We start from the raw sequence: 22872 nt of genomic DNA, 5'->3' as shown, positions 1-22872 counted from the left end.
AACTGTAATTTACTTAGGGTAGCTTTTTAAATGTATTGATTATTGTAATGCACGAAAACACAAAAGTGTTGATTAACTTTTCAGCCACAGAAAAAGTCAACATGGGACGTAATTTGGCAATTTTGGTAATTTTCTGAGATGAAAAAAAGATGCTTTGACTGTATTACGAACATGCGGATCAAAAGTTAAGTTGGCGTCAAATATCACCCCCAGATTTTTTTGTTTAGTTTGAAACTGTAAAGCAGAGCCATCCAGACCTAAAGTTGCGGACTCTGCTTTGCGCAACTGGTGAGGGGAACCAATAATCATCTCTTTGGTCTTATCACTGTTTAGACAGAGCAAATTTTCAGACATTAATTTGTTTTATCTCAGTAAAACATTGAGAAATAAAAGACACAAGCATATTGACATCAGGTTTAGAATGTATGTAGATATGAGTGTCATCGGCATAAAAGTGGAAATTAAAAGTTGGCCAAGAGGAAAAATGTAAATACTAAAAAGTAAAGGGTCCAAAACTGACCCCTGGGGAACACCGGAGTGCACCACATCGACCTCAGACCTGCAGCCGCCCATCACAACAAACTGCTTTAGATCAGAGAGATAGGACTTAAACCACTTCAATGCAGAATCAGAATCTCCAAAGACAGTTTCTAAATGGGTGATTAATATAGAGTGATCTATTGTGTCAAAAGCGGCACTAAGATCAAGAAGAATCAGTATAGATAGACGGCCAGAATCAGAAGCCATTATCAAGTCATTGGTGACCTTAACTAACGCTGTTTCAATACTATGGAGTTTACGGAATCCAGATTGAAGTGGCTCAAAAAGATCTTAGAAGAAAGATGTGAAAGCAATTGAGAAGCCACCGTTTTTTCTAAAATTTTGGCAAGGAATGGAAGATTAGAGATGGGACGAAAATTATTCAGGTTATCAGCCCTCCTACCTACCTTCTTCCACTCCTACTCTTTAAACTCTCCCTCAGATTCTGCTTTACTCCATCAGAGCTGAGATTTACACAGCTCAGTGCATCTTGCTATCTTTTCTTCACACACACACACACACACACACACACACACAGACTGCGGTCACTACAGCGGTGGGGCCTCCAGTAAGTGGACCTCATGAGATCGCTATGGTGTTTTCTTTCCGTTTTCACGGGACCGGTTTGACAAAATGAATCTTATTCTACGTCACCTTGGAGACGTGCAATGTTACGATAACACTCTCCCTTAATCCTGTCGGATTAACACCGTATCATTTGATTAAATTTTCACTCATGGCTGAAGCTGTTAATATACGCATTGCAGATGTAATTATGCATAGTCATTCGACGTTTATCGCTTGGGCCACAACAGATGCTCATTTTCTTATATGCTTCCCTCATTTCCTTCTCTTTCCATTCTCACCAACTTGGAAACGGGAAAGGAATACTACACCAGCTTAACTATACGCTGGTTGACAGAAAAGCAGGCCCGGGGATGTAGAGTCAAACATCAGCAGCCTCAGGGATTTGAGTCACTCTCCCTCTCTCCCTCCCTCTGCTCCTCTCTGCTGCCAAACCCAAGCTCATTAGAGGAAAAGGGATTCCTGACTAAATAGAAAGGGGCTCCTGTCAGACTGGGTGAAAGATGAGGGAGAGAAAAAAAAAAGAGAGAAAGTGTGTAGAATTGAGGACAAAAATATTAATTAAAATGATCGGCACTTTTATTAAATTTATTAAATTTTTTATATATAAATTATATATATATTAGTGCTGTCAAACGATTAATCACATCCAAAATAATTTATTCATTAAAATTATATCATATATAAATATATTTAATATATAAAAGTAACATATATTGGACAAATACAGCATGCAACAAGCACATAACCTGTTTTCTCCATTTGTGAAAAGTCATCCTCCCAGTTAATATGTTTGACATTTTGTACAGGATTCCTCAGACGTTGAAACTAAACACAGCACACAAAAGTTTCTGTGACTGTACAGACCACATGAATATTTAATGAGGCAGTGTATCATTTATGATTGGCTGTCTAACACTCTCGCTCCGCATTGTTTCACACTGTACAGTTTTGGCAGAGCAATTCAGCAGAGCTTCATACCCCAGGGTTAGAAATGCTGCCAACCCCCTTTCAAAATGACAAATGTGAAACATTTCTGAACCCAGTTTTAAAACTGGCCTTTACCACAAGGTTATGTGTATTTTGTAAAATGCTACTAAAACAAAATGTGGTATACTGCATAATCATCTTCATATCTTTAATTTAACTGAAAAACTTTTCCTGCTCTAATTTAGATTTTAAGTTCTTCTCTTTTATAAAAGAAGAAGAGTGAAATGAGTTCTGTGGGCTGAAGGGTTGCAGTTCTGTTTGTTTGGAGGATCTTCCATAATTTACAGTAAGATAGTCAAATTTACTTGGACCGGTTTGTATATATGGGGTTTGTATGCCAGCCACCCCGCCAGTCCCCCCAATAGCCCCTCCAAAAGTCACCCGCACCATTGTCCAGTTAATAAAGCACCTGAGTGTGAGAAATGTGGAGCTTACGGAGGGAAGGAGGGTGAAAGAAACATGGAAAGAGCAGACAAAAGGAGAAGTGTTAACTGAAGTCAGGAGACTAGAATTAAAGCTGACATGGGCAGCAGAGGGCTGGAGGAGGGGACATGTTTTTTGTGTGTGGCCTGCTGAAAGACCTTCGTTTGAACTTGATAAGTTCATAATGACCTGCAAGAAAACAAGGAGAGAAATAGTAGAAAATGGCATCTTTTAATATCTCAAATGTTTCACTAAAGCATGGAGATTAAAAGAAGGTCAAGTATTGTTAATTATTGTTGATAATAAAGAAAAAAATAATTCTGTTTTAATTCATTATTTGTTCTTATGAAGGGATTTCAGGAGAAACAAAAAGAGACAAAGACAAAGTTGATATTTCAGTAATAGATAATTGACAAAGATGTCTGGAACCTCAAAGGACGTTGAGGTGTTATGATTTCGTCTTTATTTTCATTCCTCAGAAATGTATTTCCTCCTAGAACAAAGCTCTGTTGATTTGGTCTCATTTGAGCCAGGATAACCCCTTTTCCTTCAGGTTATTTACACCCTAATCACACCACTGTGTCTGCTCAATATTTATAAATGCTACTTACTATCATCCCTCAGAGAAAAGCATGCTGCGCAGAGGGAATGCTGGGACAGAGAGAGAGAGAGATGGAGTAGAGAAGTGGCTCTGGATGGATAGAGGGAGAGAAAGAGAGTGAGGGGGCAGCAGTGACTGTCCTAACCCTTTTAGCGAGATTAACTCAAGCCATAATGTCTCTCTCACATGGCCCTATTATTTATCTTCTGACTCAGCTCTCTCTCTCTCCCTTTTTTCCTTATCCTTCTATCTCAATAATGAGTTTGGGTGGTACGGAAGTGCATTGTGGATGCAGCAGCTGTAACGTTAAAACACACCAGCAGTGTGGTAGCTCTCGTACAGTAACTGTACTAATACAAGCGCTAATACAACCCCTTCATCCACTCCCACCCCGCTGTTGTCAATCAAGTTATTTGTTTTATTGCAGCCTGCTTCCATTTTCAGTTTTTATTCCATCTCTTTATCTCTCAGAGCTCTCCTATTTATTTCACTTCATTTTAGATGCCCATTACTGGCTGTTCGACCATTAACTGCCATTTAGCCCGACTGATTGCGCTGCCAAACAATGCATATATCTGGCTCCTGCTTTAGAGACTCAATTTTTGTTAAAATAAATTGGGGGAGTGCAGACAAGCACTCAGTTGGAGAGTTTAGACTCCTTCCATGTAGACATCTCAGCTTCTTTTTATATTCCCCCATTTGCATCCATCTATCTTTGGGTTTTTGCTCTTAAATGTAACCGCCCAACCCCCAACGTGTACCCCATTTCCCTCCCCACATTTCATTCTCACGTTTGGCTTCGGTCTGGGAACCGGAGTTAGTAATACAGGGCTGTAATTGCACCGCCTGGGGTCCGGTGAGGTGATCGGGAGAGCGAGAGTTGTCCCTCAGCATTAAATATTAACTCTTTTTTTCATCCCTGCCTCTTTGCTGACATGCCCTAATAAGAATCCCATCTCTTCATTTTTGTCCATGTCATGTGAGTTTCATTAGAGGCGATTTCAGATCGAGTTTCCCAAAACAAGTAATTTGAAACTTTTGAGACAGGCCCTAAGATTGCGCTCCATCCTTTCTTGTTGACCACATAACGAACTACAATCTGATTTGTGTGACATACATCATATATTGATAGAATTTGTGTCATTTTGGCAAACAGATACGCTTCTATTTTTAGTTTTGTAGTGCAAGCTCATGATAGAGCTGGATATTTTCCTCTCTTAGGCATTTTGAACCTACTTAAAAACTAAGTAAAAAAAGAATAAAACATCAGCTGTGTTGGCTGCAGAGGACATATTTTGTCTAAATTATTAATTCAAGATTTGCAGCATAACCTTCTTAGACTAAATGCACCAGCCTAATTTACCAGACTGTAAATTATAGATGCAGAGCAGTATATCATGTACATAGATTTAATGTAGGATGATGAAGTTCATGCTTAATAAACTCTCATCTTTTATTTATTCATTGTACAGATCATCATAATGCGATCCGCACACTGTTATTTGTGTAAATGTAGTTTCCAACTTGTCTTTTCTCTTTCATGTCGTGTAGTAGTTTGCGCTGGCCCTCAGAATGAATTTGTTTGACTCGTGACGCTGTTGTCAGGATGACTGCAGTATTGGGGTGGAATGCCGGCAGAACAAAAGACCGAGCGTGTAGCCTACTTCACACTGTTTATCCTCAGAGATCAAGAGACAGAGACACTTTACCTAATTATAGGAAAAATAGAGATTATATCATTGAGAGAGCAAGGGCATGGAAAATATGAACTTAAAGTCGATATGAAATCATGTTCATTCATGCACATTCTTGCTTTTATTGTGCACAATTGATCAGGTATTCCAGATGTTTGTCTTTTAATCAACACTTGTTGCTATGAGATACAATGTGTCTGTGCCCATCAGACACTACACAATTTTTCACCATATTTTTCATTCTCCCACTGCCAAAATCTGCCGACTGGCTCTGACTTTTGCAACTAGCGATGACTCCTCCAATCTACAAATCAGGTGTGGTATATTTAGGCCCTTAGCAAATCTTTGTAAGTATTGAAGTATTTGATTGTGCTAAAGTGGAACTATTGCAAGTATACTTGAGGTACACTTGAAATATCTTGCATTTAAAGACTGATATTATTCAAAGATCACACAATCCTCATCAGTAGTGACGTTAAAACACATTTTAGGTGTAATATTAAGAAATGTGCATTGTCCAAATAAAGTTGAATTATAATTTGTATGTAAAGTATGTATGTGTAAGCCTTGAGCAATATGTAAAAATATTAATAGATTTTAACTATACTTAATAATTGTATTTTAAATATATATATATATATATATATATATATATATATATATATATATATATATATATATATATATATATATATATATATATATATATATATATATATATATATATATATATATATATATATTTTACTAGGGTTAGGTCACGTGGGCTATTAAATAATATTAGCAAATAGCAAAGTAGTTACTCAGACATTGTTTTGGCAAACTCTCATTTGATCTGTCTCCATTTTGGGATTACATTTTTTACAATCCATTAAGTTTCCGATGGAAATGGGACCAGATGGAAGTCATGACCCATGTTTATTTCCTCTCTGAATATTCTGTTTAAAGGTAAATTATCGAGCATTAGCATCAGTGTTCTCTGTGTACGTTATGTACAGATACCATGGTTGGGCAACTTGGGCATCATTACTCAGAATTTTCCTCATCATCAAATATTTCCACCTTGTGTATGCCATACTGATGTTTATGCTTGTTTTTGTCTTTGTCTTTTTGTGACTTTGTGTGACTTCAGGCTTTTTCTACTTCTTTGGCTGTTCGGGTCCTAATTCTCCCATTGTCTCTCCTGGGAAAGCAAAATATTAAGTGTGTTCTGTTGTTTGAATTTGCTTTTCCTTCAGTTTTATCAGAATCAGAATGAGCTTTACACATACAAGGAATTTGTTGTAGTGACAGAAGCTCCACAGTGCAACAGAAAGACAGCAACAGGACAGGACACAGATAATAAAAGAATAATATACAAATATCCAAATAGGCAATGTACGAAGCAGCAAAAACACAATATATAATATAGACAACTATGTATGTACAGGTCAAGTATGTGCAAATTAGAAATGAGAAAATAAAAATAAAATAAGTGAGTATGGTGAATGGATAATGTATTATAGTTGTGTGCATGAAGTGCAGTCCCATATTGACAGCATCATCCACAGACCTGTTTGCTCTGTAGGCAAACTGCAGGGGGGTCCAGTAAGGGGTCAAGTGATGTCCTTCAGATAAGCCAAAACCAGTCTTTCAAATGATTTCATGGCTACAGACGTTAGAGCCACAGGTCTGTAGTCATTAAGTCCAGTAATTTTGGGTTTCTTTGGGACGGGGATGATGGTGGAGCGTTTGAAGCATGAGGGGACTTCACACAGCTCCAGTGATCTGTTGAAGATCTGTGTGAAGATGGGGGCCAGTTGGTCATCACAGGATTTCAGACAGGCTGGTGACACACCGTCTGGGCCTGGTGCTTTCCTTCTTTTGTTCTTTCTGAAGGCACACATCTTCGTTGATTTGAATTGTAGGTGTGGGGGAGAGGAGGGTTGCTGGAGGTGTTCAGGGCGGGTGTGGGGTGTTTTTTCAAAACGACAATAAAACTCGTTCAATTCGTCTGCCAGTTGTTGATTCTCCAGAGTGCTGGGGGATGGTGTCTTGTAACTGGTGATATCCTTCATGCCTTTCCACACTGAAGCAGGATCACTGGAAGAGAATTTGTTCCTTAGCTTGTCAGAATAATTCCTCTTTGCCACTCTGATCTCCTTTTCCAGTGTGTATTTGGCCTGTTTATACAAGACTTTATCCCCCTTTCTGTAAGCATCTTCTTTGGCCTGACGGAGCTGTCTGAGTTTTGCAGTGAACCATGGTTTGTCATTGTTGTAGATTAGATGAGTCCTGTTAGGAATGCACATAACCTCACAGAAACTGATATAAGATGTTACATTCTCTGTGAGCTCGTTGTTACGCGCCTCCCAGTCTAGGGGGTCAGGGAGGCAGTAACAAGAAATTTACTAAAGAGTAGGCAACCAAGAGCTCTCATCTCCTGTCCCACCACTCTACAAAGAAAAATCACACTGATCTTTGTAACACTCAAGAAAGACTTTATTTAGTCCAAAATACACAGAAAAAAAAGGAAAGCATGAATAGGCTTCAGGAGGGGACAAGGCCAAAACAACAAACATAACGTTCTAACCTTTTAGGGGGTATACTTTCCCAACCTTTCAAAGCAAGATTCAAAATAAGTGACAAAGTTCTTACCTTACTCCCTCTCTAAGCAAACACAGGAGAAAACATGGACGTAAACAAAAATGGCATCCACCTCCCTACTGCTTCCGTAATTAACTAAACCAAAATTTATAATCAAAGCCAAAATTGTAAATGTTTTAAACTCTAGACTCTTACAGTAGTCAAATGAAGTTAAGAAAACTTAGCTTCACTGCAGCCCAAGTCTGCTTAGCTTAACAACAACAAGTAATCAACAAGTTACAATCAACAATGAGAATTTTAGCACACATGCTACAGCTGTGAGGCAGGAGAAGACAGTCTTGGCAGCCTGGAGTCAGAAAGGAGCCCTTTAAACTGGGTTTTCCTCTCCAGCTTTATCCACAAGCCTTCTCAATCAAGAGCCAATTACTGACAACCAGGAGATGATTGTAATTGGTGTCAGCTGGTCTTCATTTGCACTCAGGAGGGGGAAAGAGAGAGAGCACAACAACAAAAAAAACACCAAAACATTGTACACATAATAATTACGCCCTGGGACGTAACACCCCCATCACCAAATTTACAACCAATGGCTTGTAAATACTTTACATGTACAGTTTCTTCTACAGGTTCCGTAACACGTTAATCTCCGTCACAGGCTCTGGAGAGTGCATCTGCCAGCAGGTTCTCGGAGCCTTTCTTGTATTGAATGTTCAAGTTAAACTCTTGCAGGTAGAGTGACCAGCGCATCAAACGCTGATTCTGGTTGCACATGCGAGAAAGGAAGGTGAGAGGGTTATGGTCAGTATAGACAACTAGAGGAATACAACTACCTCCCACATACACTTCAAAATGCTTAAGTGCCATCACTAGTGCTAGAGCTTCCTTCTCGATGGTACTGTAGTTGCGTTGACATTTGGAGAACTTCTTAGAGAAGTAACAGACGGGATGCTCGACCCCAGCACCGTCTTCCTGCAGCAGGACTGCGCCCGCTCCCACAGCACTTGCATCTACTTGTAGTTTAAATGGAAGAGAAAAGTTTGGAGCTGATAGGACCGGGGCATTGCAGAGAAGGTCTTTGGCAGCCACAAAAGCACATTCACACTGAGGAGACCAAACAAATTTCTTCACGGTACTAAGCAGGTCAGTAAGGGGAGACACTAACGTTGCAAAAGTTTTTACAAAAACCTCTATAGTACCCGGCCATACCTAAAAACCCGCGTAACTGACGCTTGGTACTAGGGGTAGGAAATTCAACAATAGCAGTTACTTTAGCTGTAACTGGTTTTACGTAACCTTGCCCCACTTTTTTCCCAAGGTAAGTTACCACACCTTTAGCAAATTCACACTTGGCCAGATTCAGGGTTAGCTGAGCATCACTTAATCTGTTAAACAGACTTTCCAAACTACAGAGGTGATCTTCCCATTCACTTGAATAGACTACAATGTCATCCAGGTAAGCTTCACAATTAGGCAAACCTGATAAAACTTTTTGCATTAGACGTTGGAACGTTGCTGGAGCATTTTGCATCCCAAAGGCCATACAATTGTACTGCAGGAAGTCGTTCGGGGTTACAAATGCAGAGATCTCACATGCTCGTGCTGTTAACGGAACCTGCCAATAGCCCTCCGCCGACTACAATGTCCAGTAAAATGTCTGAAAAATCAAAATCCGGTAAAAGATTGTGTGGTTCTGCCGAATGTTCAGCAGGCCATCCCTGGTAAAACTGATTGTATTTGAAAAACAAAAAACAGGAAAAACAAACAAAAACATTACAAACACTGGAGAGCAACGCACAATAGCTGCCATCAGCGGCGCCATCTTAGGTTTTATCAGCATATCTACAAAGTTGGCAGCCTGTAAGAGTAAAGATCCTCTTTGTTGTTTAGCGAAACACTGCAGATCATGCTGTTTCAACTTGACAAAATACACTGAGGGGGTGACCCTCTCTATATAATTAAAACTCTTTTAAAGGAAAGTACCATGAGTACAGTCTCGTGTAAGTGTACACCATTCAGATGACTTCACTACTGAATGCACCCTTAATACATCAGCTAACACAAGTAAAATGTGTTGCAAACAGCTATTCACAGCAATTTTAACCAAGCAAAGGTGCGGAAGAGTGATGGGTGGAGATTTGTCTGTGTCCAAAGTGAAGTGCAGAGAAGTGTGTAAGGCTAGTGAATGATGTGAAGCATCGCTGAATGTTTTAACAACCAATAACATTCCTAAATCATAACAGCATGACTGTAAATATATACTCTAGTGTCATTTGTCACAGGTCCGCGGTCCCAAAATGAAAACAGAACGGCAGGGAGAGATGCATGAGCCGGAGAAATGTAGCACTCGGCGGGAGCCAAAAGATAAATTCCCACGATCTTTTGATGTCCTTTTTTAGCAGAAGACTCTGACCACACACACACAGTCTGTAAACCTCAGTCAGTTAAACCTAAATGCTCAATTTAAATGTTCAAACTTCAGTTTTATGTCAGCGAAAGTGTGGTGTAACCAGGAGCAGATGTGCTTCAGATGCGAGCACTTTTTGCTTGATGGAAGTCGTGCACTTGACTCAAACAGGAGTTATCAATTAAGCGGAGTAAAATTTATTGATCTAGGAAGCTTGAAAATCAGAAAGTGCGTCTTTCTTTGGTGTATAATGTCTGCATTTGTTTTGTCAATGGCTCACACACTTCAAGAAGTGTATGGAAATGCAAACAATGCACCGAAGGCCTGACTAGGGTAAATGAAGTTCACACGGTTTCACTTTGTCTTAGTTTGAGGGTCTAATAGATGACTATAGGGGAAATGGAAAAACTTTGTTTTTCTAAATATTAAGCTACGATCAACCTATTGGTAGACTAAACAAAGTTGACTTTCAATTTTCTGCTTTTAGCAATTTCCTGCTACTTTTACAGTATGTCATATTATTACTCAACCCCAGTTTCACTTCTTATTCTTTGTGTATGTCTGTCTGTCCTTTTCTGCTCCCCCTGTTCTTTGCCATGTGACTGAGGGTGTGAGAGAGCCAGCAGCTGCTGTTGGTGCTCTTGCACCTGTTCTTGTCTCATCACGGCAGTGATGACTGATGTCAGGCCGTACATGGACCCATGATGCCCCTCTCCACCCTCCACATCCATTAAACACACACACACACACATGCTCACAGCAGGCCTTCTTTATCTACTGTTTGCTCATTTTGTATTTGGCAGCTTATTTGAAGATGTCAGGAAGGAAGTTCTAAATTTGCCATCCACTTCCTGTCCTGAAGTTACTTTACGCTGTATATTTTTCTTGAAGTCCTGTGAGTCTGCATGCTGAATGTGATTATATAAATCAGTTTTGTTTTTATTTTACACCTCTATGGTGAAAAAAAGAATACTTCACCATGGTTGCTCTAAATCCACAAGATATTCTTAAAATGCTGAAGAAACTACTGGCCTCTTTTCCATATTAAAAAGGAAAGGGAAAGGGAAGTGGTGTGTGGCCTAGTATGGTAACCCATACTCGGAATTTGTGCTCGGCATTTAACCCATCCAAGTGTACACACAGTAGTGAACATACACCCAGAGCAGTGGGCAGCCAATGCTGCGGCGCCCAGGGAGCAGTTGGGGGTTCTGTGCCTTGCTCAAGGGTCTCACCTCAGTCGTGTTATTGAGGGTGGAGAGAGTGTTGGTTATTCACTCCCCCACCTACAATCCCTGCCAGACCTGAGACGTGAACCCATGACCTTCAGGTTACAAGTCCAACTCTCTATCCATTAGGCCAGACTACCCTTCTATTATGAAAATGTCAAGCTCAAATATAAAAAAAAAAAAACTTTATTTATTTATTTTAGACTTATTCATGCACTACTCTATTAGGTGTTTATCAATACTAATACAGTAGATATCTTTATAGTTTCAGTATTTTTATTTTTTTTGTTTAAGTTTTAGTAATTTGTTATGTGCTTTTTTATTAGCTTTTGAAAATATTTTATTTACATTTTAATAATTTTTGTAATTTATTATGACTGAAATATAAATTTCTTTCAGTTAGTTGTCAAAGCAACATTTCTCATTTTGATTTAGGTTTAAGTTTTCATCTAGTATTTAGATTTTATTTAATTTCTGCTTCATTTTAACAACAAAAACTCTTTTTTATTAGTTTGTTTTAGTTAACAAAAGTAACAACATCGCAGAAAGGTAGTCTAAATCTTAAGTTCTACTAAGTCTTATGAATACATACAATAACCCAAAAGGACTGAAATGGTAAGTCTTGACATCTGCTGCCAGCATCTGCAGTAGTGAATGTCATCCAGCTGTAACTACTGATATTCCCACTTCCTTCCCACTCACTTGTTTCCCCCTGGCAGTCCTGCTGTTGCCATAGCAATAATGTTCAGCACAACATCATCACCGAAAATTACAGCCCTCCACAAAAATCAGCAAGGTTAACACTTTTCCTGTTTGTGTACATGCGTGTGGGTGGTTGTTTTCTCATGAATATTCATGCACGGTTTGTGTCTGAATGTATTTCATTTAAATATAAGCATCTGTCTGCTTGAGTTAGTATCCAGAAGCCATAATTGAGTTTTTTTTTTAAACTTAAAGCAGTTAACGTTACTTTCGGTAATTCAAATTATGAGTACATTTAGAAAGATTTATGCTTAAGAAAAAAAAAGTTTAATTCATAATAAATTCTCAGAATTTTTTCTCTGAAAAGTTAAAGGTAATATCGTATGCAGTTTTGCTTCTCAAGTGAATTGATCCTTTTTTAACATTTTCACCAGAACAAAGTGAATATGCTGATTAAGAAAGTTGTATTTTGATTAGATATTTTATTGACATTTTTGCTGTGCATAAAATCATGATTGCTCTCAAGGGCTGATTTCAGCCTGGTGTTGTTTGAGTTCTCCGGTGGTGTAAATGACAAGCAGAGACAGTTTTTATACAGAAACTTTAATGAAACTGCTCAGCTTTGCTAACCTACTGTCACAAGCAGTTAGACAAGTTCATCCATTCAGTCTCCTCTGAACGGGGAGGTTATTTTGAGGACTGGCAATAATAAAGGTTGTCAATATAAAATGAAAGTTGTGAAAGGTCAAATATTATTTTGATGATAGAAGCAAACTGAAAGTGGCCAAGCAGATATAGAAATACTGTAGCAGAATGAAGACACTTTTAGAGCGGTATTAGGAGGACAGATTATTAGCTTATCTTTTTTTAATACTGTAGTTTGTGGGCAGCAATGCTTCTGTTTATGTGGCTTTTTTTACTACCATTAAGATAAGCCACAGGGCTCCTTTGACAGTCTTTGGTTTCGTTTCCAACCACACACACTCACACAAACACCTCATGTCAAATGCGCTCTCACGAGACACACTATTCTCTCTCATAGTTCATAACCTGTGTGAAGCATCCAAACATACAGTACTACTAAACTCATCCATTGTTAATTCATAGTTTTTTCCACAACATAGCTTTAAGGAGTGTGAGATACTTTGTTTTTTGATCTATTGGCTATTTTGAAATGATGAGGGACTAGGATTTTGCAAAGCAGCTATTACGAGCCAGACTCAAACATGCTTTGCCCATTTGAGCAGCATTCGGATCACATGCAATAACCTCTGTTCCTGTTGTTTGAGCACTCAAAGAAAGGACTGATGATGACAGGGTGTTAATGGAAAACTCAGTTTACATTTGAAGCTGTTGGCCATAAGGGAGGGATCACCTTTCCGCCTGTCAGATCTGTGTGTGTTTGTATGTCTGTGTGAGTACAGTATGTCCACTCAGTGGAAAGGTACTGTATACACACCATTCACTGTATAATACATCAATCCCTCTGTATGTGCTTGTGTGGCACCAGCCAGAACATTAATGAAAGCAGGTTATAAAGTAGCGGGGAGAGTACATTGTTAGATTAAAAATGGCACTGACTCGCTCACTATTACTTAGACAATTTACCCATAGTGCTAAATATTTAAATTTACACTTTGTGTGAATAACATAAATTTTTGCACTAGTATAAACAAGGTGCTATTTCTTGCATGAAAATGTAAACATGTTTACAGAAAAAACAGTAAATTTTACAGTTTAAAACTGAAATTTACAAAAAAGAAAAAAAGAAGACATCTGAAGTTAATGTTTTGAGTTGAGATTAGAGGGCAAGTGAATCAAAAAATAATAGTAAAGATAATGTGCATGGATAAATCATTTAAATCAAACATTGCAACATTCTGTTAAATAAAAGAATTGTATATATTTTTAATGGTATCAAATCAGTTGACTGAATTATTCAATGATTCACTCATCGACAGAATTCTTTGAATGAATGATCAAAATAAGGTTCACTGGCGTGATCATGTAACCTGTGGAAAGTGTTATTGAAGAGTAACCACCACTAATATACAAACTGACAGTCTTGTCTGGAACACGCAAACGAGGACAAGAAGTGTTGTATAACAAGAGACATGCTGATTTTTTTCCTTTTTTTAGATATAAGACAAAAATGAAGTAAGAAGAGAAAAAATTAAAAAGACATTAAAAGTTGAAGTGGAGAGGCAGCTGGCTCTTTTCACAGCAGCGTCTGTTCTCCAACTGTGTGTGTGAGGACGGTATTCAGTTAACACGTTGGGGCAGAACTTCAGGCGGACTGTACATCAGCAGCCTTTGACTGTGGCAGCTCTCCTTCTTTCTGAAGTTGGCTGGCCCAGTTCTGTCTGTAACTCTCTTGCCAGAAATTGGCGGTACTAAAATAATCCATCCGTCTGAAAACAGCCTTGAGTTTTCAGAATGCAGTGTGACGACCTGATGCGCTTCATAAATACTGAGTGTGTGTGTGTGTGTGTGTGTGTATACGGTCTCCTCTCAGTGTGAGTGTCTGTCGATGTGTCTGCTGCTCACAGTCAGAACGTCTCCTGTCCATCTGCTTCATCACGTGCGCTCTCTTTCTTTCTTTAAATCCGATTATCTTTACCACTCGCACCCACCCACACTTGCCCTTGACCGCACCCATCCAGCCCCTGCTGAGGTGGAGATTGAACAGAGGAGGCACTAATTGCCCCTTAATTGCCCCTCTGTCTGTCCAGCTGCTCCCCTATAGGCAGAAAAGACGAGTGGACAAGTAGTAGGCCTATTGATCAGATCACAAGTAGTGAGAATAAAAAAGAGAATGTGGAATAGGGGTGGGAATTTTAAACAGTTATTATTAAAGAGATAGCTAACCTAAATATAAAAATTTTCATCAATTACTCACCTTCATGTTGTTCCAATCCGGTATTAAAAAGATAAGACATCAAAAACATTCAGTGGATTCCAGTTTTGTTTGGATAACAGTCACAAACCAAGCAAGGTATCATGTGATATCTATTATACTAGATTATTATAGGGTTATTATACTAAAGCCATAAAAATAATTTCGTTAAAATAAATAAATGTTAAAAAAGCTTTAAAAAATTAACTTATTTTATTATAGCTGCAAAGGCAGCATTCACTTACATTTAGTGTAACTTGATGTGCTAAAATAAGTAACTGAAATAAAAATTAATACAACTTAAAAAAAACTAATAAAATATTAATAAAATGTATAATAGTGTCTGAGTGATGGCAAAATAACTAATAATGGTGATATTGTATTTCTTAATAAATCAGCTGTGATTTCTAATGGATAGCTCTGACCCACAAGACTTGCTCTGAGGTGATGTCATCAAGCTGTTTTCCCTGTCATTTGGACATTCATAGTGCCTCATCAAACAATAATGGACATCTCAATATGTAATTTTTGTATATTTAGAGGCACCAAACAGAACCGCAAAAATAAAGATTGTTTTAACACAAAGATTTAAAAATAGTTCCAAAGCACATTTTTTTTTTTTTTTTTTTTTAAGTAATACGCTTTTAGGAGCATAAAATGGTCTGTCTTAGAGCTACAAACCAGTCAAGTAATTAAAAAGATAATTAAATGTATTACATTAGACACTGATTTGTTAAATAGAATCAATCAAAATAATTACATAAGAAATTTTCTGAGAAACCCCCCAAATGCAAAGTCCTTTATTTCAGAAGTGTTACTGGTTAATTAGATTTTGTTATACAAGTAATATAATTAACATGTTATTTATTATATAATTAATTGTATATTTTACTAAATTAAAATGTAAGCTGAAAAATTTTATGTTAACATTAAAATTACCTACACTTAAAATTCATTAAAAGATGCAGTGACAGAGACCGTGCACTTGACCCCTTGTGATGCCTCTGCCTTCACACTTGGATCACTCTCCACTCACAGCGGATATTACAACACAGTCTATAATGAAATATATCACAACTGAATGGACTGCTAAGGCTGCCGGTTTCAGACAGGGCCATATAGAAAGTGATGGAGATTAATTAAAATCAAGGGTTAAAATGAGAAGGGAAATGAAAAAGACAAGAGTGCTGTTTTTGACTGTAGACTACAGAGGATAACTTGGTATGGGCGACCAAGAGTTGTGCTCTGTAAATGTCAACACATACTGACCTTTGACCCTACTGTTACATACAGAGGTCTCTGAAGCGTTCTGTCAATCACCAGAGGAATGTCACAACACACGCACACACACACACACACACAAAACTATACTACTGGATTGTAGTGCATTTATATTTTACTATCTTCATGATCATATCAGCTCATTTCATTCTTGTTGAGTGCAAATGCGGAGCACTTCTACTAAAACAGTCGTTCTGGATCTGACTGGTGTGTTTTGGTCCCTGTGTTGTTTTGATTCAGTTTTAAAGGGAAAGTAGTCAGTTTCTTCTGAACTGGTTTTAACCCCCTCATACAGCCTGTACTGTATAACACATTACAGTGGTCATGAGCTGTTTGTTTGGGTTCTGTGGGAGTCATGAGAATCTGTTAGCGGGTGTGTTTATGTGTGTTGTCTATCAGCCAGAGGCATCTAGGGAAGAGGGAGGATTCTAGAAGAGATTATTGTCTGTCTGGATGCCACACTACTCCTGTGATCTTTCTAAACAAGGCAGCTCCATGCTCATATTACACATACACACAAAATGACTCTTAATCTGGGTTTCGTTACACAACAAAAGTAGTCTGAGATTCTGAAAAACATAACTTACAGAATAAGAGAGTTTGGTGGGTAGCTCAAAAATGTGCCACATTAGCTTTGATATTTATAGCTAGGTGTTTGTTTTTCGATCAGAGGAACTATTATTTAAGATTTTTTCTTTTCTTCAGCATGGATGCATTAATTGATCAAAATTGTTAGAAAAACATTTGTTTCAAGTTTTTTAACAGAAGTTTTTTCTTCTTTTGAACTTAGCGAGTGTAGACACTTTAAGTGACATATCGCAATCCACACCAAAAAAAATACAAATTAATCTTGATGGAGAAATAAAAGATGCATTAAATGCTGTTAAATATTCATGATGTTTCCTAATTTGTTGCCTTTAAAATAATTGAAAATACATTGAATTATAAAATATATCGCCCATTCCCTCTGTGGACTCCCTAACATGCTCCTACTACCCGATTTCATGAGAGTAAAGGGTTATCGACAGTCTTTTTTCTTTCTCTCTTGCACCTGGTTCTGTGCAGCTGGGCTTCATGTTTGGAGGCAGCGGGAACACAATGGCTGCTTCAGACTCACAGCGTGTGGATCATTTCTCACTGCATGTGACTCCGAGGCTGCTTCAGTGAAAAGCCCTCTGGCAAATTATTATGACTGCCGCCTCTCCAGCCCTCGATCCTTCCCGCCAAAACCAAGTCTAGCTGTCCAGTAAAATAGCCATCATTGCTATCACACATGTAATTTTTTGTCTCTTTTCCCTTTTCTTTACAGTATGTCTGGCTTCAGTCACGGTCAAGGTGACTCCAGAGGTGGAAGTGATTAAAGGAGAGACTGCTAAACTGCCTTGCAGCTACACCGCATCTTCACCAAGCACTGTCATTGTGGTCCAGTGGTTGATTGTAAGTACACAAATGACTTTATGAGAATATACAATTTTTTTCATATGATATCTTTTTTTGTTTTGCATTTCTTCATGTAAAATGCGGTACTACATTGATGTATGTGTGTTCCCATCATCCTCAGGAGGTTGCAGGTGCAAGAAAGCAAATTGCTATCAAGTCTTCACAAGGTATTGGTGTTGATGTAGGCACAACTATGACAGATCGTTTAATCATGGAAGACGATCTATCCATCACCATCTCCCCAGTCATGGTGGAAGATGAGAGAATCTACATCTGCCAAGTGACCGCAGGAGCTGTGGGGTTCTCTGAAGATAAGACCCAGGTCAAGGTTTTCTGTAAGTCATATTTCTTCCCTCCTTATTAGCTTAGAATGTTTCATCTGAGCATTTTGGTCCACTGCGATTTCCATGAACTAAATGAGACATATGGCCGGCCACTTTTACCCCTATTCATTAGCCTTGGGTGTTGTTTATGACTTTGCCCTGGGTCAATTATGGCTGTACAGATTGCATTTGACACTATTGATTAATAGAGTGATTGCACTTGTCATGTTTGATGGATGTCATTTTAAGGGTTATGAGAGCCAAAGAGCTCCATGTGCATTAAGCATTACACTAATGACCACTGATCTGAGAGCAGAGCTCCCTGTCCATGCCTCGCCAATCCCAGATCAGATGCAAAGCATTGGGAGTCTGATCTTTCACTGAGAAAACATTTAAGGGAGGAACATTTGAACGTTGAACATTGAACATTATATCACATTTTTTTCTGTATTTTTGACCAAATAAATGCAGTCTTGCGTGTGTGCAACATCAATTATTGAAAATGACCTTTTCAGAAATAAAATGTAGCCTAATTTATTTCATAGAATGAACCTTGGGTTTACTATAAAAGGTGGTGTAACACTAAGCATATTATATATTATAGTCTTTAGTCACTTAGGTTCATGGTGTATTTATATCATGATTTATAGAATATTTAATTTATCACAGTTTATAGATTTTTTTAAATGACTTTGCATGTCTCTAATTGGCCTGCATTATAGTGTATTGAGCTTTCAGCCCCCTGCTCAGCAATTCATTATTTCTTTAGAGACCCTCCCCCAGCTGTGTGTGATGGAGTCACTGATGGGGACACTTTATGAAAAACTAGACAACTGTTTGTGTGTAGGAGGGCGTTGGCTGCGTGGGATAGTGTCTGTGTGTGTGTGTGTGTGTGTGTGTGTGTGGGTGTGTGCAGACCAGAGAAAACAGCAGAACGGACTCTTTGTTCATTCTCCACCCCAGACTGCATGGAGCGAGAGAGGCAGTAATGGCTGTAATAATTGTGAATGAGAGCAGGGGGACTGGAAAACAATGACATCTCCTCCCAGGAGACGAATGCTGCTGCCTGCTTCATGGCTAATGGCTGCACCAGAGGGACATGTCCTTATGTAGAGAGAAAAAGAGACATCCATCTCCATGCAAACTCACACATGTTCTCTACTGCTTTTAAAGTGTCTTTCAAACACATTTTGAGAAAGATTAAGACATGAGAGAAATGCTTTGGTTCAGAAAGATAATGCAGGAAGAAGAGAGACTGAGAAACTAAGCGCTCTTGGAAGAATGGCATGACTACTAATGTTTTTAAAATTGATTCGGTTTATTTTTGTACCAGAAGACAGCTGGGAGCAGTGATATGGTGACCTTGCGTGTGAATTGGTGGGTAGGGGAGAGCTTGCAGCTCGATTTGAAAAGGGAATTAGAAGTGTCATAGTGTTAATGCATGGCTATTTTATATATTATATATTTAATTTTTCATGTTTCCGTTTGGAAAATGTGGGCGCAAATTGTTTTACACTATTTCAGTGCAAAAACCTGATTCTTATTCACTAACTAGTTGCAATCTGAGTGAATGTCATTTTTCTTTAGCACAAACACACCTTTGCCATGCAAATTAGGCTCATTATGTTGTGCCTTATTCACAAAATTAAGCACAATTTGCCTGGCACATTTAACGTTACGCTGTTACCGCCCACAGGCAGCAGGTGGTAAACTGGATTTTATTTCAAATAACTTTCTGTGCACATCTCACATCATGGCAGCAGTTATACATAAAATAATGATTAAATGATGAAGAGGAGCATTATAGCTAGGCATCCTGGGTATACATTAAGTGTAGTGTGGTCAGAGCCAATGGCTGTCATGATTCTTTCAGTGACTTTCCCCCTCAATGTGTTTGTATTTATATGGCCAGTTGTTTAGGAAACCACATCTCTGACTTGATTTAAGTTATTAATGAACTTCTTTTCCTTTCACAGTTGCTCCAGAGAAGCCAATGATCACAGGAAATAATCAGGCTATTACCGTCAGTCCCAAAACTGTCTCCTCCTCTGAGGTGAGTCTTGCATATGTTCATAGCTGTATGTGATAGCTGTAAGCCTTTTAAATGTAAATTCATTTTGTGCAAGGTTACAATGACTTAATGAAGTTTGTCAGAAATCTTGTAACCATATCCAGCGTCTGTTGTATGTTTGTTTAGGTGGGCAAGTGCATCAGTAGAAATGCTTACCCTCAGCCTCGTATTATCTGGTTTAAAGATGCCACTCCTCTGCCTGAAGTAAAGGACCAAAAGGAAAGTAAGTGCAGGATCAAAAAAGTGCTCAGAATTTTAAATTACTTTAAAAATCTCTTTTCTGCCCATTGAAGTCTGAGAAGACCAAAAATTTGTGATTTTGTGTAAACATATCAGGATATCTGCAGGATTTTCAAGATCAAATTTAAGACTTTTTAAGACAGGCACAAATAAAATTAATACCATATGAGCAGGGTAGGGCAATGGTAACATATTAAACTGTAAAAAGACTGTAAAAAACTTGATTGATAGTTAAGATACCGGTTTTCACAAAAACAAAAAAGTTTTCATAATTTAGCCTTTAAACCATTTTTAAGAAAATGGTCAAAAGTATCAATTATTATATTAATTTAAACATTTAATATCAATCAATTATAATGCTAATTAAATAACATTTAACTTATTTGTCTTATTTGTTTATATTTTTATAATGCATTATCTTCTTGTCTATCCACCAGTTTACATTTACTACACTGCTTGTTTGCTGCATTTCCTTTATATAACAAAAATATAACACAAAACCTTAAGAATTACAAACATTTTTATACACAGTCCCTCCATTTTCAGGGGCTCAAATGTAATTGGACAAATAAAAATAAAATTAATTTTTAATGCTTTGTTGAGAATCCTTTGCAGGCAATGACTGCCTTAAGTCTGGAACTCATCGACATCACCAGAGACTGGGTTTCCTCCTTTATGATGCTTTGCCAGGCCTTTACTGCAGCCGACTTCATTTGTTGTTTGTTTCTTCAGCAAATGAAATGCATGCTCAATCGGGTTGAAATCAGGAGATTGACTTTTCAGAATAATCCTATTTTTTACCTTCAAAAACTCCTGGGTTGCTTTAACTGTATGTTTTGGGACATGGTCCATTTGTATTATAAAGCTCTTTCTAATCAACGTTGCTCCATTTGACTGAATCTCTGGGCAGAGAGTATATCCCTATACACTTCAGAATTCATCTGGCTGCTTCTGTCTACTGTCATGTCATCAATAAACACAAGTAACCCAGTGCCACTGGAAGCCATGCATGCTCATGCCATCACACTGCTCCACTTTTCACAGATGATGTTGTGTCTGTTCCTAGCCTTCTCCATACTTTGTTCTTCTCGTCATTCTGGTAGAGGATGATCTAAATTTTAGCCGTTCAAAGGATGCATTTCCAGAAGTTGTTTTTTTTAGATGTTTTTTGGCTAAATCTAATCTGGCCTTGTTTGCACCTTGTGGTGAACCCTCTGTATTTGCTCTCGTGACGTCTTCTCTTGATTGTAGACTTTGAAAGTGACACACCTACCTCCTGGAGAATGTTCTTCACTTGGCTGGATGTTGTGAAAGATTTTTTCTTTACCATGGAGAGGGTTCTCCAATCATCCACCACTGTTGTCCTCCATGGACTTCCAGGTCTTTTTGTGTTGCTGAACCAGTCCATTCTTTTTTCTTTCTTTTTTTCTCAGAATGTACCAAACTGTTGATTTGGCCACTCTAAATGTTCCTGCTATCTCTCTGATGGATTTGTTTTGTTTTTGAAGCCTAACAATTGCCTGTTTCACTTGCTTGGAGAGACCCTTTGACAGCATGATGTGGGTTCACAGCAACAGCTTCCAAATGCAAATGGCACACTTAGAATTAACTCCAGACCTTTTACCTGCTTAATTGATGTAGAAATAACAATGGAATAACCCACATGTGTCCACGAAATGGCTTACTTTTGGTCCTTTGAAAAAGGGGGGAGGTACATATATACAGCCATCAGGACAAGACCATGGGAACCAGATGAGTCCTCTGCACAATCTGTCTTTATTGCAGGCTATAGTTAAACTGCTGATATATGGACTGTATATACGTGTATATATATATATATATATATATATATATATATATATAAATAAGAACTTTTGAGCAAAGGCGCATTTAATTGATCAAATTATCAAAATTGACAAATATTTACATATAACCAAAAAAACACTGTTATTTTAAACTTTATTTTAATGCATTACAGATTCCACAAATATGTTAAGCAGTACAATTGTTTTCCTAATTGATTATAATAAGAAATTTTTCTTAAGCACAAAATCAGCATATTATAACGATTTCTGAAGGATCATGTGACACTTACGAGTAAAGTAATTTACATTTGCAGTCACAGGAACAAATTATATTTTAAAATATATTAAAATAGAAAACGGTTATTTAAAATTGTAGTAATATTTCACAATATTACTTTTTTCTGTTTATATATTCTAAAATATATTTAATACTTCTTAATACAATACCCAAAAATCCTCCAAAATACTGAAATGTATTCAGTACCTTTCAGAATATATGCATATATATGCATTTATAGAGCATTTCACTACTCTTCACAGACCTGTAGATACCTTACAGTGCATTTAATCTTGTTCCTCTCTCTTTCTCAGAAACATATATGATACCTAGTGTGGTGAAGGAAGCCTCAGGCCTGTACACCATGACCAGCACCCTGTTCATGCAGCCGGTTAAAGCAGATGCTAAATCAGTCTTCCACTGCACGGTGGAGTACAGCATGCCAAACAACCAGATCAAACAGGAGAGCTCCGATAAATTCAACCTCTCGCTGCTCTGTGAGTCTGACGTGCACACACTCGCAATATGTCAACTGTATGCTCATTTACCTCAAACTCCTCATCCAGTGCTCTCCTCCAATCAGATTCAACAGAAACTGTGTTCTTCAAACTGAAGAATCAGGGGCCAGTTAAAGAGGGGGATGATGTGCTGATGGAGTGTGAGACTGATGGAAACCCTCAGCCCGAGTTTGAATTTTTTAAAGAGGTGAGAGACCATTCGTGCCAAATCACAACCAAATGATCTAGCTGACGATATTATTCTCACTCGTGTATTTACATACTTATAAG

The 22872-nt window shown here is 38.0% G+C and overlaps 1 protein-coding gene across 1 annotated transcript in view; it reads left to right on the top strand.

The window, feature by feature from the left end:
- LOC306878371 (basal cell adhesion molecule-like) overlaps nt 1-22872 on the top strand; it is a 63800-nt gene that overhangs the window by 26615 nt on the left and 14313 nt on the right. Inside the window, exons 2-7 of the mRNA XM_079430685.1 lie at nt 17238-17365; nt 17490-17703; nt 19668-19744; nt 19889-19985; nt 22399-22581; nt 22668-22789. Coding sequence (XP_079286811.1) covers nt 17238-17365; nt 17490-17703; nt 19668-19744; nt 19889-19985; nt 22399-22581; nt 22668-22789 — 821 coding nt within the window. The remainder of the gene's footprint in view (nt 1-17237; nt 17366-17489; nt 17704-19667; nt 19745-19888; nt 19986-22398; nt 22582-22667; nt 22790-22872) is intronic.

Source organism: Barbus barbus (assembly GCF_936440315.1).
Source record: "Barbus barbus genome assembly, chromosome: 12".
NCBI classification, from domain to species: domain Eukaryota; kingdom Metazoa; phylum Chordata; class Actinopteri; order Cypriniformes; family Cyprinidae; genus Barbus; species Barbus barbus.
This window is presented reverse-complemented; position numbering and strand designations above follow the sequence as displayed.